This window comes from Malaclemys terrapin, chromosome 2 (genome assembly GCF_027887155.1).
Source record: "Malaclemys terrapin pileata isolate rMalTer1 chromosome 2, rMalTer1.hap1, whole genome shotgun sequence".
Classification (NCBI taxonomy): domain Eukaryota; kingdom Metazoa; phylum Chordata; order Testudines; family Emydidae; genus Malaclemys; species Malaclemys terrapin.
In genome coordinates this window covers 90,675,818-90,691,854 of record NC_071506.1, presented here as the reverse complement: position 1 = coordinate 90,691,854, position 16,037 = coordinate 90,675,818, and the positions used below count along the sequence as shown (strand labels likewise).

General features: G+C 46.9%; 1 protein-coding gene across 1 annotated transcript in view; it reads right to left on the bottom strand.

Annotated features, from left to right (window-relative positions):
* Positions 1-16,037, bottom strand: part of CEP192 (centrosomal protein 192) — a 203,445-nt gene that overhangs the window by 83,554 nt on the left and 103,854 nt on the right. The window contains exon 31 of the mRNA XM_054017577.1: positions 3,020-3,929. Within this exon, the coding sequence (XP_053873552.1) occupies positions 3,020-3,929 (910 nt within the window). The remainder of the gene's footprint in view (positions 1-3,019; positions 3,930-16,037) is intronic.

Genomic DNA, 16,037 nt, shown 5'->3' with positions numbered 1-16,037 from the left:
GCTATCATGAGCACCCTGATAAAGGTAGCTAAACCATGACCAATTTGATAGTCTGGAGTTAAATAGTTCATAACCTGGCTTGACAAATACACCCTCATTCCAAACATTACTAACATTGCTCTGAGATTTCCTGGGAATATTTCCTCATGAACTTGAGGATTTTAGTTAAGTGTTCAAGATTCTAGTGTCCTTAAAAATGAGGATGTTTAAGGAAAGTGTGCCAAATGCAGTTACTAAAGCCAACCCAAAAAAAAAAAAAAAAAACCAACCACCAACAACCACACAGTACTGACTGAACTGTACGCAGCTTAAGGTTTCACATCAAATGGAATAGTAACTGAGGGGTTCATTATGTACAACTTACAGGAAATGAGGTGTTTTTGTAAGCATCCAGCACCACAATACTGATTAGGCTCATTTACTGTACTTAAAGTGATAACTTATTACAAAACTGACTGCCGACTTTAGGTTTCTACTCTTTAAACTAAGTTCTAGAACAGGGGTTGGCAACCTTTGGCACGTGGCCCACCAAGGTAAGCACCCCGGTGGGCCGGGCTGGTTTGTTTACCTGCCGCGTTTTCCAGGTTCGGCCGATCGCGGCTCCCACTGGCCGCAGTTCGCTGCTCCGGGCCAATGGGGACGGTGAACTGCAGTCAGTGGGAGCCGCAATCGGCCGAACCTGCGGACGCAGCAGGTAAACAAACCGGCCCGGCCTGCCAGGGTGCTTACCCTGGCGAGCCGTGTGCCAGAGGTTGCCAACCCCTGTTCTAGAACACTACATAAATTACACACTGATTTGTGTCATTAAATTGAAAAACCTCTCCTATTAGACTGGAACACTAAAGCTGTTTAAGAGTTCAGTAGATTTGAAATTGTTTGAAAATCACCAGTTTTTTGCATGACTGCAACAACCATAATTTTATTTTAGGGCTGCCTTAGCTTCTAAATTCAAGCATGTATTTCAGCTATCCTTATTCTCCCACTCTTAAAAGGGAAATTAAATTAAATGAGCACCATTAATGTAACATTAAGGTAGAGATCTGTACTAAGACCAGTATAAATGAATTAATTGCATGGGAAAAGGGAGTGACTAGGGAGATCTTAAAACTTGAAGGACAAAATTTAGGTGAGCCAATTCCCTAGCAGAGGTGGAATACCTTTAGAAGAGTCTCAATGCCAGGAATCTGAAACAGAAAGCCTACACTTAGTGCATCAGCCTAAGATTTACATAATGGACTTTGAAAGGAATGGACTGAACTAGTCATATCAATGGCCAGTAGGTTTAATTAACTATTCAGGAAGGTGACCAAGGCATTGTGAACAAGTTCAATTAAGAGACAGTAACTCCTCGCTTAATGTTGTAATTGTGTTCCTGAAAAATGCTACTTTAAGCGAAATGATGTTAAGCAAATCTAATTTCCCCATAAGAATTAATGTAAATGGGAGGGGTTAGGTTCCAGGGAAATTTTTTTGCCAAAGACTGACTGACTGTGACACACACACACACAGATATACACACAGTATAAGCTGTGTACGTATACACACACACACACACACACACACACACTAAGTTCTAAACCAACAATTTAATACTGTACACAGCAATGATGATTGTGAAGCTTGGTTGAGGTGGTGAAGTCAGAGGGTGGGATATTTCCCAGACAATGCCTTGGTGCTAAATGATGAACTAGCACTCAGCTGAGCCCTCCATGTTAATACATTGTTGTTAATGTAGCCCTACACTCTACAAGGCAGCACAAATGGAGGGAGGGGAGACAGCATGGCAGAGAGAGAGACAGACACACTGTGTGAGAGGGAGATGTACATTGCCCCTTTAAATATGCTGACACCACTCTAAGTACATTGCCTTTTTAAGTAGATCAGCAAGTTGAGATAGCAGCTGCTGCCAGCAAGCTCCCTCCATCCTGGGCCCTGTCCCCTTCCCCCCCTCCTCCCCCCCACTCTGTGGAGATGGGGGTACAGGAGCAGGAGGGAGGAGAACACCCTGACAGTAGCACCCCTCTTTCCCCACCCCTTGCACAGCAAGCAGGAGGCTCCCGGGAGCAGCTCCAAGGCAGAGGGCAGGAGCAGCACACGGCAGTGGGGGGAGGGACAGCTGAACTGCCTGGCAATTGATAGCCTGCTGGGCAGCTGCTACACAGGGAACTTAGGGGAGCGGGGAGCTGCCGGTCCACCCTGGTTCCAAGCCCCTGCCAGCTAGCTCCAACAGGCTGCTCTTTCTGCAAGCAGTGGACAAAGCAGGCAGATGCCAAACAATGTTATAAGGAAGCACTGCGCAACTTTAAACGAACATGTTCTCTAATTGATCAGCAACGTAACAGAGACAAAGGTATGCAAAAGCGAAGGTATGCAGAAGGTATGCAAAAGCGAAGTCAGGAGCTCCCATTTCCTGCTCTCAATAGGAAACGAGAAAAGTACAGTGAAAGACAAAAAAGGTTTTTTTCTCCAGAAAGGGAAGTCAGGACTTAATTATTTTTTGCCTGAGGGAGAGGAAAGTATTTGGCTGAGCAGTGACAGCAAGTGAGGGTGAAACCAAGGGCTGCAGCACTTTTAGTGTCCTGTGGGAGTAGAACAGGATGCAGAGTCTTGGATTTTAGGTGGAGTGTGACTTACCATCTCCTACTCACTCAACTGGAAACAGGAAGAACTGCAGTGCAGGTTTCTACCGTGATGTCACCACTCACGTTCCCTAAAGAGCCTACCAAATCCTCTACAAAGAAGAATGCCAGGACCTAGTACTTCTAATAACTAAAATAGTATCTTAGAGACTGATACTATTTAAGTAAATGTTGATTTAACACAAAATTTAAATAAAGATGAAAAGAATAAAAAACCAGTGTATATGAAACAAGCCATATGACAGCTGCAGCTGTATATCCATGAAACAGTTTCTATTTCTTGAGGTAAATTAAGTTTATGATTTACCATTTAAAAACCTGTTTTGATCAGTAACAGTATTTTAAACAAAATTATGATGTTTAGAAAAGAATCAACTTACCAAACCCAGAAGGCTCCCACCGTTTACTTCCATTAGGGCCAGCAGATTGCCCATTGTACGATTCTGTACTTAAAATATTCGGGTTCCAGGAACCAGAGTGTGGATTACAAAGTGAAGATGTACCCAACAATCCAGGCCCAACACTTGGACCTAAAGGAATTCCTACTGTAACTGAATTCTGAACATGTCCTGCTGGGATGCTAGAAAAAGGAAGTCCAGGTGGAAGACAACAACCGGTGCAGCTGCCACCATACTGAGACAAAGCAACATTTCCACTTGATTGCATGTTTCCCAGGTATTGTTGAGCAAATGCTGTTGTTGCAAGTGAACGTCCAGTAAGTAGCGTGGGAATTGCAGAAGACACTGTCTGAGTCTCAGAGGCAGATCCATGGGATTTGAAGCTTGAAATAGGAATATACTGTTCACCACACGTGTTTTGATTTAATGGAATATAAACACCTAATGCACTGTATGTGGGTACCATATTTAAAGAGGATAATCCTGGTTTCTTTGTTTTGTTCATATGATCCTGCCAAGCTACAGGTGTATCGACATTAACAGATAATGACTGAAGGACACATGACTTGCTTGGTAAAGCTGGATTAACATGTCCCATTTCGTTCTGACTGGGTGTTGTGTTTGGAAGACTAGATGTAAACTCATTTTCACTTCTTGGCAAACACACTCTGGACAATTTATGGTTAGGTACTGAATCTTCAAGTTTGTTGCTAGGACCTGTAGACTCACTTGCTTCTGGTTTCTCATTCATGTTCTTCTGACTAGTGTTTCGTGATGTTCCTCTTCTATTTCTTTGCCATGAGAAGTCTTTGGGTTTTTCAGTAGTCTGTTCTACTAATGGAGTTGGACTGGATCGAATTATTGTTGTGCTCAACCCACTAGCATTATTACTCTAGAACAGAAGTTGTTAAATAGCACACATTAATATTAAATATTTAAAAAGTTATAGGTAGGCTTGGAAGGATGAGATTTTTATCAGTAAAGGTCAGTAAAAGTCAATTTCACTGTACATAAACGGATGAAATATTTCCATCCCTAATCAAAATTTACAGATAGAAAAAGAAAGAAAAACGCTGTTTGAGAACTATAGTATAAGGATATTTACTTTGTATATTTTGACATATGATGTTGACACTGTTGTAACAGTTATAAAGCTCTGAATTTTTGAATATCAACATCTACTGTCATTAAATAATTGTCTGACCTCCTCACCATAATTTCCTGCCACTATGAAAACTTAATAGATAAAAATTGAGGGGAAGTGGGAAAGCTTAAAATAATCATTAATATTATCTATCAAAATTATAGAAAGTAAACACTGAATTCTGCCTAACCTAATTATAGGAAAAATATTAGCGTTTACATTGGTACATACCAAAAAGTGGAACAGGAATCTTTGCTTGGAAATATCTACAGGGCCACTTGACATAATAAAGTTTAACCAAATTTCTGGAAGTTCCCTTTCTTCTAGTAATAAGGTCCACAGATAAATTACAGTAGGTGCCTCCAACTGCCTGGAACTTGGGGAGAGAACTAGACCTGTAAGTTGCTGAGGAATGCCCCACTTCCTCAAGTTCCCACCAGTTAAGTTAGCTTCCATGGCTAATGTAACTCCATCCCACTTTCCTAAAGTACATATTGTGCTAACTGCATTTCTAAATAAATAAATTAAAAATAAATAAACCCAAGTTTCTTCTACTACAGAGCAAAGGATAGGTTCCCCTAACTAAATAAACCTGAATCTTTAAAAGTCAGTTTTTTATTTGACTCTGGATGATCACTTTTCAGAGTGGTAGCCGTGTTAGTCTGTATCAGCAAAAACAACGAGGAGTCCTTGTGGCACCTTAGAGACTAATTTATCTGAGCATAAGCTTTCGTGGGCTAAAACCCACTTCATCAGATACATGGAGTGAAAGCTACAGTAAGCAGTACACATTATATATATATATACATATACACACACACATACACATATATTACAGCACATGAAAAGATGGGAGTTGCCTTACCAAGTGGGGGGGGGTCAGTGCTAATGAGGCCACTTCAATTCAGATGTAAGTGGCCTATTCTCAACAGTTGACAAGAAGGGGTGAATATTCAAGTTTTCTGTCTAGAAAGCTTGGATAAAGTTTTCCTCTTATCCATCACAGTGGAATTTTCATAGAAGTGCTACTCCAGGGTGTAAAACAGGATTATTCTTTAAATATGGACATCCACAAATGAAGTAAATTGTATCCCAGCTTACCTTTACTAGGAACTATAGCATAAAGATGTCTGCCAAAACATGGCATTGGACAAAGATTGGATAACAAATTTGTTTTACTGATGAACTTACATACTGATGGCAATGTGGCCATGTAGGAGATCTCATTAAGGGATGCATTACTTTTCTGTCCATGAAATTCAGCGCTTTTAAGGATTGGGCTGTGATGCTGGACAGAATAAATATTTTTTGAATTTTGTGACCAAAAAAGTTTACTTTGGGAATCAGTAGTATGTTGCTGAGATAATTACTTCTCTGAATTTAAAGGTACAATTCTGGGTTTCTTCAGAAAAAGCTCCTGAATTTGAAAACTTACCTAACTGGAAGTACCAACTATTGGGAAAGTTACTTAAAAAGAACAAGTTCTGCAGGAGTTCAGTTTAAATAGAGCTTTAAGTATGAGTAAGGTGCCAATATTGTGGTCTATGACCTTCTAAGACTGGAATCAGGGTAATCGCCTACAGAAGTTTTAATGTTGCAATTGCAGAGGACTTTTTTCCTGAACATGACACTGCAGAGACTTCTATGTTGTGCTTCCTGGACTGAGCAGATGTATACATGCCCATTGACTTCAGTTACCCTGGAGTTCTTTAAGCTATGAAGTTTATCCTCCAAGAGGAAAAGAGGGATGACCGTTCAAGTAACCGGTCCTGCACTGTCTGCTGAACCTTTTGGGGCAACCACACAGTTTGCAGCCATGGGCACCTGAACAGTGTGACGGTAGAGGCCATGGTCCTAGCAGCTGAATCACATTCTCGCCACCAGCTTCCCTTCATCTACCAGTGAAAGGTACTCCTGCTTAGCATCCTCAAGCAATTTGTATTTACCTTTTAGAACAACATATGAAGAAGTGAGGTTCTTACCCACAAAAGCTTATGCCCCCAATACTTCTGTTAGTCTTAAAGGTGCTACAGGACCCTCTGTTGCTTTTTACATTTTAGAGTAACATCCTAGATATTAAAGTCATACAGCCCTAATAAAGCCTGCTGACTGGCAATTCTAAACTGTAATCCTGCCATAGAATACATTTTTCTACCAAACAAGTCTAGCTTTTTTGTCCCTTGACCTGTTGGCCCTGGCTCTCCCTCTTGTTGGCAAGAGAGACAACTAGTGACCCTGGAGAAGGGTGGGAATAAAAGTTCTCAAAACCCACGAGGGCACATAATACCTATACTCTGCTTGCTCAGATATGGGAGGGAGCAAGGAGGGATTTACCAGAGAGCCTTGGTAAGTTCTCAAATTGCCTCATTAATTGGCACCACCACCCAAGGCCAGAATATCAACAAGGTGGCATGAAGATTCCTTAACCAACTCTACTTGAATGTCCAAGGCCAAGGCTACTCTTTTTAAGAGTACCTGGTGAGCCCTGTAGTCATCAATAGGGGATGAAGACACCCCTGAGAAAACTGCTTCATCTGGATAGGTGGAAGATTAAGCCAGCACAGATTGAGGCTGTGCCTTCTGTTAGCTGTCCTGCCGAATACTCCTGAACACATTCTTCCAGGTTGGTATTGGACTCTATACCAATGATCAGGAGGGGCTCAACGAGCTGACTCCCCACATCTAGCAAAGAATACAATTGAGCTAGGGAAGATCTGGAAATGGGGGGAAACCTATATGGGTTCCAAAAGACCACTTAAAGGGCACTGGATCCCAACGTCTTGCAGCCCACATATCCATGCCAGCATCAATCGCAGGGTCTCACAAGTACCCCAGGAGATGAGGCCGAGGATGGGAATGGCAAGACACTCTGCAGCTGGGAAACCTAAGAGCCAACCTCTGTGTCAAAAGAAAAGTCGCCTTTTCCTCTCTGTGGAGGGGCCACTCCAGTCAGTGCTGGGTATCAGTGCCGAGAGTCCGGGGGAAGAGCGAAGAGAGGCTATCACTGCTGACTTCCCACTCAATGGTACTAAAAGATGAGAGTTCCAGGACATAGGAGGTTGATTCTGTGTTGGGAACTGCACTGAGAAGGCTGGCGCTGCGTGGTTTACCAGTACCATAGGAGCAATCTCCTGCACCACCAAGGACATCAGAACTGAAGCTCAGCAAATCCTTTGCAGCTTGAAATGCCTCTGGCATAGACTATACCAGAATAGCCTCTGACCAGGGCACAAGAGACGTCCGTGGGGCCAGTACCTATGGAAGTCTGCTTTGGGCCCCGGACTAGACAGTGCCTGCCCTGGCACAGAGAGTCAGCTTCACTGATGGAGAAGTGCTTTGATTTTGACTGCACTCTATTCAACACACTGTTCCCATTCTTGGCAGACTTAGGGAACAGAGAGCTGCCTCTTCCAGCAGTGTCCTTAGAAGCCTTCTGCTTTTCCTGGGCATCAGTGAAGAAGAGCGGTGCCAGAACTCAGTCAGCATCAGAGGTGCACTTCTCACAGATGCTGAAGTGCTCAGTACCCTCTACAAACAAGAAGGCTCTCAAGGTGGTCTCAGAGCAGCCTCCATCAAAATAAACTTAAGCCTGGCCTCATGATTCTTCTTGGTCGTAGGCTTGACATCCTTGGAAATTTGGCACCAATCCCCACCATGAAACTCATCCAACCTCTTCAAACAACTAGAGTGTGGGCTGCTCACAGGTCTGAGCTTTGAGCATGCTAGGCAGCTTGGTGACGAATGCATTCCTCGGTACTGATAACAGAACCCCAAACTTGGGGAACTGAGGAAAAACTAACAGATATTAAATTAACTCAACAAACACTAACCCTAATAACTATACAAATATGTAACTACATATAACAAAAGACATCTTGAGAGCACTTGCTAAAGCAAGACCAGTAGGTTCCAACAACGGTCACAGGCAGTAAGAAAGAAGTGATGGGTGTCGGGGCAGCTTCGCCTTTTATAACTGCATGCAGAGGCATTCACAAGCAGAGGTTGCTTGAGCTGCACCAATGGGTACTGGTAAGGGAAAAATTTTCAACAACTGTTCTCAGGGTTCACACACACCAAGAGTGGAATGCACACGTGCAATCACTAAAAGAATTGCAAGTAGCCTTTTTTCCAATTACACCAAAAGCCTATTAAATTCTCTAATGAAGTACTAAGAACTGGGAATTGATTTGCCTGGATTCTGCTCTCAATGAGCAGAGCCCCATATACTTGCATGAAAAGGATTTGTATTCCACTATGTCAGAAAGAAGCCCTCATGCCATTTTTTAAGTTAGATTTTTAAGTTGAAAATGACCCAATCTAAAACACTGTTCAGTCACATTCCTATTACTGTGAAAGCACTTGTGGTGTCAAATAACACCTCGTAGTTTCTCTTGTGTCTGTCTGATGTCACCTGATAGCTTTTGTGCCAAGTGAAAGTAGATTTAGGCAAGGCCTGTCCAGATTGGACTCCCTGTGAAAGGCCTGTAAAGTGAGTGGACGACTCCTTCAGGTAAAAAAAGTCTCCTCTAGTTGGAAACACTGTGTCCCGGGCCACCAAGAAAGATCGCTACATGTCTCCTAGTGACCGCTGGTTGAATTTTGATTTGTACACACTGAGGAACCTTATAAAATGGATACCAGTAGGGCTAGAAAACAAACAGTAAGCTAAAAGGTCTTACTGCCTGCTTCCACATCTGGGCTCTCATCATTGCACAGCCAGCTGTTGGAAATGAGGTGGTGATGACGGCAAGACACAGCAACTTGTAGCAACTGATGGGGACAAGAGCAGCTGGGGACAATACACTTGTACTTTCCTAGTCTTAGATGTGGCAGGAAATCCTGATGCCTCTATTATGGTCTTGTCTCATGGTCCTTAGGAAGCTATACATAGGCGCTGTTTGTCCATGGAAGTCACAAACTTCTGTTTCACAGCATTCAGGGCCTCCTTTGGGTCTCAAGAATGGATTCCCCAATATTTTGCCCCCCTTTAGTGCAGGGCTCCATATAGGTTTGCTTCCTTTGGAGCCCCCATCTTGGAATATGAGTGGGGACCTCCGAGAGTCTTGTGACAGAGGTATCAGCAAGTAGATAGCTGGACCCAAAAATCCCTTACTGTACTTTCTGGTGCTGGCAGTGCTCATGCTGCGTCCACTGTCGTCCACCACAGCCTGATAAAAGAGGGGAGGAGGCAGTTGAGCTTTGCTATCAGGAGCATGACTGCTGGTGTGGGCTTTAGGGATTTTGGAAGTCTTCCATCTGGTGTGCTGCCTTTTGGCATCAATCCCTTCAAAGTTGGGGTGGAGGCACTGCTTGCATTGAAGTTGGCTTTTCTAACCCTGCCTAGCTCCTTTCTTGGCCAGGAGACAGGGCTAGAGTGACCCTGCCTAGACTAGGCTTTAAATGGAAACTATATTTTGCCCACAGAGAAGGCCAAGCTTCAATGAGACACTTGATAAGAAGGGGAAGAACAAGTGGACACTTCGCTCTCACTCTGAAGCAGCACCAGCTAGGGAAGGACCTGAAAAGAGAGAACTGAGCAAAGAGGAAAAGCTTCCTAAGAGCCAAGTAGAGACCTGGGACATGACTACAAATTAGCCAAATTGTTAGTCAGAAATTTGAAGTCAACGGCTGGCATTTATCAGAAAAGCTCTGTAGCCAAGAGGATTAGATAAGCCTGCCTTGGAGACAAATAAAAGCAGCAAAAATTTCAGGAGGTGAGACATTCCTCTGATGCTTGTGACTGGCTCTGCTCCCAAGTTGTAAACAGGGTGAAGTACCCGTTGTTAAAACAACAAGAGACTCCTTGTTGTTTTTGTAGATACAGACTAACACGGCTACCCCGTGATACTTGATACCCATTGTTACATATCTGTGGACCTTAGCATGATGAACACTAGATAAAAACTCAAAATTACAACCAAGATCAATAGTTCTCACAACACAGTGTAGACTGAATACTTTGATACTTTCAGGAGTCTAGGAGGGGAGGACTAAAATAGACCATATTTTGTTGGGGGCAGTCATTTGAAAAGTATCCTTGCCCACAGACAAGATGAGCTGATTTTACCAAACAGTGGTTTAAGGAGTAGAATTATGGAAACACATGGAAGAGAGTTTACATTTAAGACAAAAATAATCTAACATAAATCAAAACTCTGCTATGAAACACTGCCACTGCATCATTTTCTCATCCTCTAGTGCACACATACTGAAGCACAAAGACTCAAGAAATGAGAAACTGTATCAAAGCTAACATGCAAATGGGGAAGAGTGTGTTTTGCCTTTATAACTCATAAAAAGATCTGATTTTATGTTTTGTTTTTATTTTTAAAAAGCTGTTTAATATTTGTTTTTTAAAGTTTAAAAAAAGGAGAATTTTCTTGTAGTTTTGATCGATTTTTTCGAAGGATCGGAAAACTATAGTTGGAGCATCCTCAGTCCTCAACTGAAAAAGAAGGTGCGTTAAATCTCTGAACTTCTCTTCTACTGGTATATCTACACTACAATCAAGGACCAGCAGCCTGGCCACAGCTGGCCCAGATCAGCTGAGACAGGCTCCTGGGGGCTATAAAATTACAGTGTAGATCTTCAGGTTCAAGCTGGAGTCTGGGCTCTGGAGACCCCACAAGGGGGTAGGGTTTCAGAGCCCAGGCTCCAGCCCGAGCCCAAACGTCTACATTGCAATTTTATAGCCCCGCAGCCTGAGCCACACAAGTCTGAGTCAGCTGACCTGGGCTCCGAGACTCAGTGTCATGGGTTTACCGCAGTGTAGACCTACCCAAAGTGTTTGTAAGAGTTTGAATTAAATAGATACTAGCAAAAAAAGACTTACCTTTTCTGTAACTGATGTTCTTCGAGAGGTGTTGCTCATGTCTATTCCACAATAGGTGTGCATGCTCGCCACGTGCACCGGTGCCGGAAGTTTTTCCCCTAGTAGTACCCATAGGGTACTCAAACCTCAAACCCTGCAGTGGGGACATGAGCTAAAAAGGCAGCCGACAATGCCTGCACCCTAGTCGAATGTACCCTCACAACTGACGGCGCGGGGGATACCCGCCAAGTCGTAACAGGTACGGATGCACGAGGTGATCCAATTGGAGAGCCACTGAGTGGAGATCAGCCAACCCCTCATGTATTCGGCCGAGGTGATGAACAGCTGCGAAGACTTCCTGAACGGCTTAGTCCACTCCAGGTAAAAGGCCAGAGCCCATCTCACATCCAGCATGAGGCAGAGGACCGGCAGGAAAATGTTCTGACCCATGTGGTAGGCGGAGACCACCTTCGTGAGGAATGATGGGGTGGAGCTGGACTTTATCCTTATGGAACACCATGTACGGGGGCTCGGAGGTCAGGGCCCTGAGTTCCAAGACCCATCTAGTAGACGTGATCGCCACCAGGAAGGCTACCTTCCACGAGAGGTGCAACCAGGAGCATGTAGCTAATGGCTTGAAGGGGGGGACCCGTCAATCGGGCCAACACCAAGTTCAGGTCCCACTGCGGGACTGGGGGCCTAACATATGGGAAGAGACGATCCAATCTCTTAAGGAATTAGCCAGTCATAGCATGGGAGAAAATTGTGTGCCCCTGCACCAGTGGGTGGAAAGTGGATATGGCCGCCAAGTGCACCCTGACGGAGGAGGGCGCCAGGCCTTGGGCTCTAAGATACAGGAGATAGTCTAAAATGAGCTGGATCGGGGCAGCCACAGGGGAAATGCCCCAGTCAGCTGCCCATCAGGAAAACCAAGACCACTTTTTGCCAAGTAGGCTTGACGCATGGAGGGTCGCTTGTTTTCCAAGAGGACATGCTGAACCTCCTCCGAGCATGTCCTTTCCTCTCAGCCTAACCATTGAGAAGCCACGCTGTGAGGTAGAATGCCGCTAGGTTGGGGTGGAGGAGGCAGCCCTGGGAGACAGGTCCGGGAGGGACAGCAACAGCCACGGTAGCGGACGTGAAGGAGCACTACATGATCCCGCACCTGCAACTGGAGCTGCCCTTGACCAGCCAGTCATCCAGATAGGGGAAGATCTGGACCCCAGTACGTCTGAGGTAGGCCACAACCACAGACATGCACTTTGTGAATACCCTGGGAGCAGTGGACAGGCCAAACAGGAGGACTGGAAATTGGTAGTGTTCCTGCCCAACCGTGAAATGGAGGAAGCACCTCTGCCCCTTGAATACATGGATGTGGAAGTATGTGTCCTGCAGATCGAGGGCGGCATACCAGTCCCCGGGATCCAGGGAGGGGATGATGGAGGCCAGAGAGACCACGTGGAAAAGACGGTTACTCACCGTTGTAACTGTTGTTCTTCGAGATGTGTTGCTCATATCCATTCCATTAGGTGTGTGCGCGCCGCGTGCACGATCGTCGGAAGATTTTCTACCCTAGCAACACCGGCGGGTCGGCTGTGGAGCCCCCTAGAGTGGCGCCTTCATGGCGCTGAATATATACCCCAGCCGACCCGGCGCACCCTCAGTTCCTTCTTGCCGGCTACTCCGACAGTGGGGACGGGGGGCGGGTTTGGAATGGATATGAGCAACACATCTCGAAGAACAACAGTTACAACGGTGAGTAACCGTCTTTTCTTCTTCGAGTGCTTGCTCATATCCATTCCATTAGGTGACTCCCAAGCCCAACTTAGGTGGTGGGGTCGGAGTGAGACATTGCTGTGTGCAAAACCGCTGATCCAAAAGCAGCATCGTCTCTGGACTGCTGCACTAGTGCATAGTGAGCTGTAAATGTGTGGACTGATGACCAAACCGCTGCTCTACAAATGTCCTGGATCGGAACTCGTGCCAGGAAAGCCGTCGAGGAAGCCTGGGCCCTCGTGGAGTGAGCGGTGAGGTGCGGTGCTGAGACACCTGCCAGGTCATAGCAAGTCCGGAGGCAAGACGTAATCCAGGAGGATAGGCGTTGTGAGGAGACCGGTGAGCCTTTCATTCGGTCGGCCACTGCAACGAAGAGTTGCGTCGTCTTTCTAAAGTGCTTTGTGCGGTCAATATAGAAGGCCAGGGCCCTTCGTACGTCCAGGGAATGCAAACGTTGATCCTGGCGAGTGGCATGTGGTTTGGGATGAAAGACCGGGAGAAAGATGTCCTGGTTGATATGAAAAGGAGAAACCACCTTAGGGAGAAAGGCAGGATGTGGACGAAGCTGCACTTTATCCTTATGGAAAACTGTATAAGGGGGCTCGGATGTAAGCGCCCTGAGTTCAGAAACGCGCCTTGCTGAGGTGATGGCTACAAGGAAGGCTGTCTTCCAGGATAGGTACAAAAGTGAACAGGTGGCCAGTGGCTCGAATGGAGGACCTGTGAGCTTGGAGAGAACCAGGTTGAGGTCCCACGTCTGAACGGGCTGACGTTGTTGTGGGTACATCCGGTCTAAGCCCTTGAGGAATCTAACGACCATCGGGTTAGAGAATACCGAGGACGCGAGTTCCCCTGGGTGAAAGGCCGATATAGCGGCCAGGTGAACTCTAATTGAAGATATCGCCAACCCCTGCTGTTTTAGGGAGAGGAGATATTCCAAAATGAGAGGAATGGGTGCCTGCAACGGGGACATGGCTCGTTGTTCGCACCAACAGGAGAACCGCTTCCACTTGGCCAGGTACGTGGTGCGTGTTGAGGGCTTCCTACTGCTCAGCAGAATCTGTTGGACAGAGTGCGAGCATTGCTGCTCTGCCTGGGTGAACCATGGAGCAGCCACGCCGTGAGGTGGAGTGATTGCAGGTCGGGGTGACGCAGCCGACCGTGGTCCTGAGAGATGAGATCCGGACACAACGGAAGCGGGATCGGTGTCTGAACCGAGAGTTCCAACAGTGTGGTGTACCAATGTTGTCTCGGCCACGCTGGAGCGACCAGAATTACCTGTGCCTGGTCTCTGCGCAATTTGAGCAGTACCTTGTGGACCAGAGGAAACGGAGGGAAGGCATAAAACAGGTGGTCTTTCCAGGGAAGGAGAAACGCATCCGAGAGGGAGCCCGGAGCTCGACCTTGTAGGGAGCAGAACACGTGGCACTTCCTGTTGTCTCGAGATGCAAACAGGTCTATCTGGGGAAACCCCCACTTTTGGAAGATGGAATGTATGATGTCCGGACGGATAGACCACTCGTGCGTCTGGAAGGACCTGCTGAGTCGGTCCGCTAGAGTGTTCTGGACTCCAGGGAGGAACGATGCCGTGAGATGGATTGAGTGGGCGATGCAGAAGTCCCACAGGCGAATGGCCTCTTGGCATAGAATTGACGAACGTGCTCCTCCTTGCTTGTTGATGTAAAACATGGCCGTGGTGTTGTCGATGAGAACTAACACACATCGGCCACGTAGGAGGTTGAGAAATGCCTGGCACGCCAGGCGCACCGCCATCAGTTCCCGAACATTGATGTGCAGGGCTAGCTGGGGTGCAGTCCACAGGCCCTGGGTATGGTGTTCGTTGAGATGGGCGCCCCAACCCAGAGATGAAGCGTCTGTGACCAGGTGCAGAGAGGGTTGTGGGGCGTGAAATGGCATCCCCTCGCAGACCACATTGTGATCTAGCCACCAGGTGAGGGAGGTCAGGACCGAGATCGGGACCGTGACCACCATGTTCAGGCTGTCCCGATGTGGTCGATATATCGACGACACCCAGGTCTGGAGTGGGCGAAGCCGAAGTCTGGCATGCCTGGTTACGTACGTGCAGGAAGCCATGTGACCCAGCAGGGTAAGGCACGACCTCACCGTGGTAGTTGGGAACGCCTGGAGCCCTTGAATGAGGCTCGTGATGGTGCCAAATCGGTTGTCTGGCAGGATGGCTTGTGCACGTCTGGAGTCTAGAACTGCGCCTATGAATTCTATTCTCTGGGTAGGTTCTAGAGTGGATTTGTCCTTGTTGAGTAGGATGCCCAACTCGTTGAATGTGTGCACTATTATGTGGACGTGAGCTTGAACTTGCTCCTTGGTGCGACCGCGTACCAGCCAGTCGTCTAGGTACGGGAACACCTGTATCCCTTGCCGACGAAGGTACGCTGCCACGACAGCCATACATTTCGTGAACACTCTTGGGGCCGAGGATAGGCCGAAGGGAAGGACTGCAAATTGGTAGTGCACCGCGTTTACCACGAATCGCAGGAAGCGTCTGTGAGGTGGGTAAATTGAGATGTGAAAGTATGCGTCTTTCATGTCGAGGGCGGCGAACCAGTCTCCAGGATCGAGGGAAGGGATAATGGCCCCCAAAGAGACCATGCGGAACTTCAACTTTACTACGAATTTGTTGAGTCCGCGCAAGTCCAAGATGGGCCGCAGACCTCCTTTGGACTTGGGGATCAGGAAGTAACGGGAATAAAATCCCCTGCCCCTTAACTCTATCGGAACCTCCTCTATGGCCCCCATGGCCAGGAGCGTAGAAACCTCCTGTATAAGAAGTTGCTCGTGAGAAGGGTCCCTGAAGAGGGACGGGGAAGGGGGGTGGGAGGGGGGGATAGAAGAAAACTGGATAGCGTATCCCCTCTCCACCGTGCGGAGGACCCAACAGTCCAAAGTTATAAGGGACCAAGCGCGGTGGAAGTGGGAGAGACGATCCTGAAAGGAGGGGGCTGGATCCTGGGGGATGACTGGGGCGCCGTCCTCGACCGCACCTTCAAAAGTTCTGTCTAGGACCTGAAGGTGGTCTTGGTGGCCCCTGGTTCTGACCGGGTTGAGGGCCAGCCCATCTTCTCCTACCACCTCGCCCTCGCCTCCGGGCCGAGTCTTGTCTCTGACGAGGCGGGGGGGGGGGGGGTAGAAGCGCTGAGGCTGCGGCCTAAATGGTCTGCGCTGAGGGCCCACAACATGCATCCCCAGGGAGCGCATGATTGTTCTCGAGTCCTTGAGGCTCTGCAGGCGAG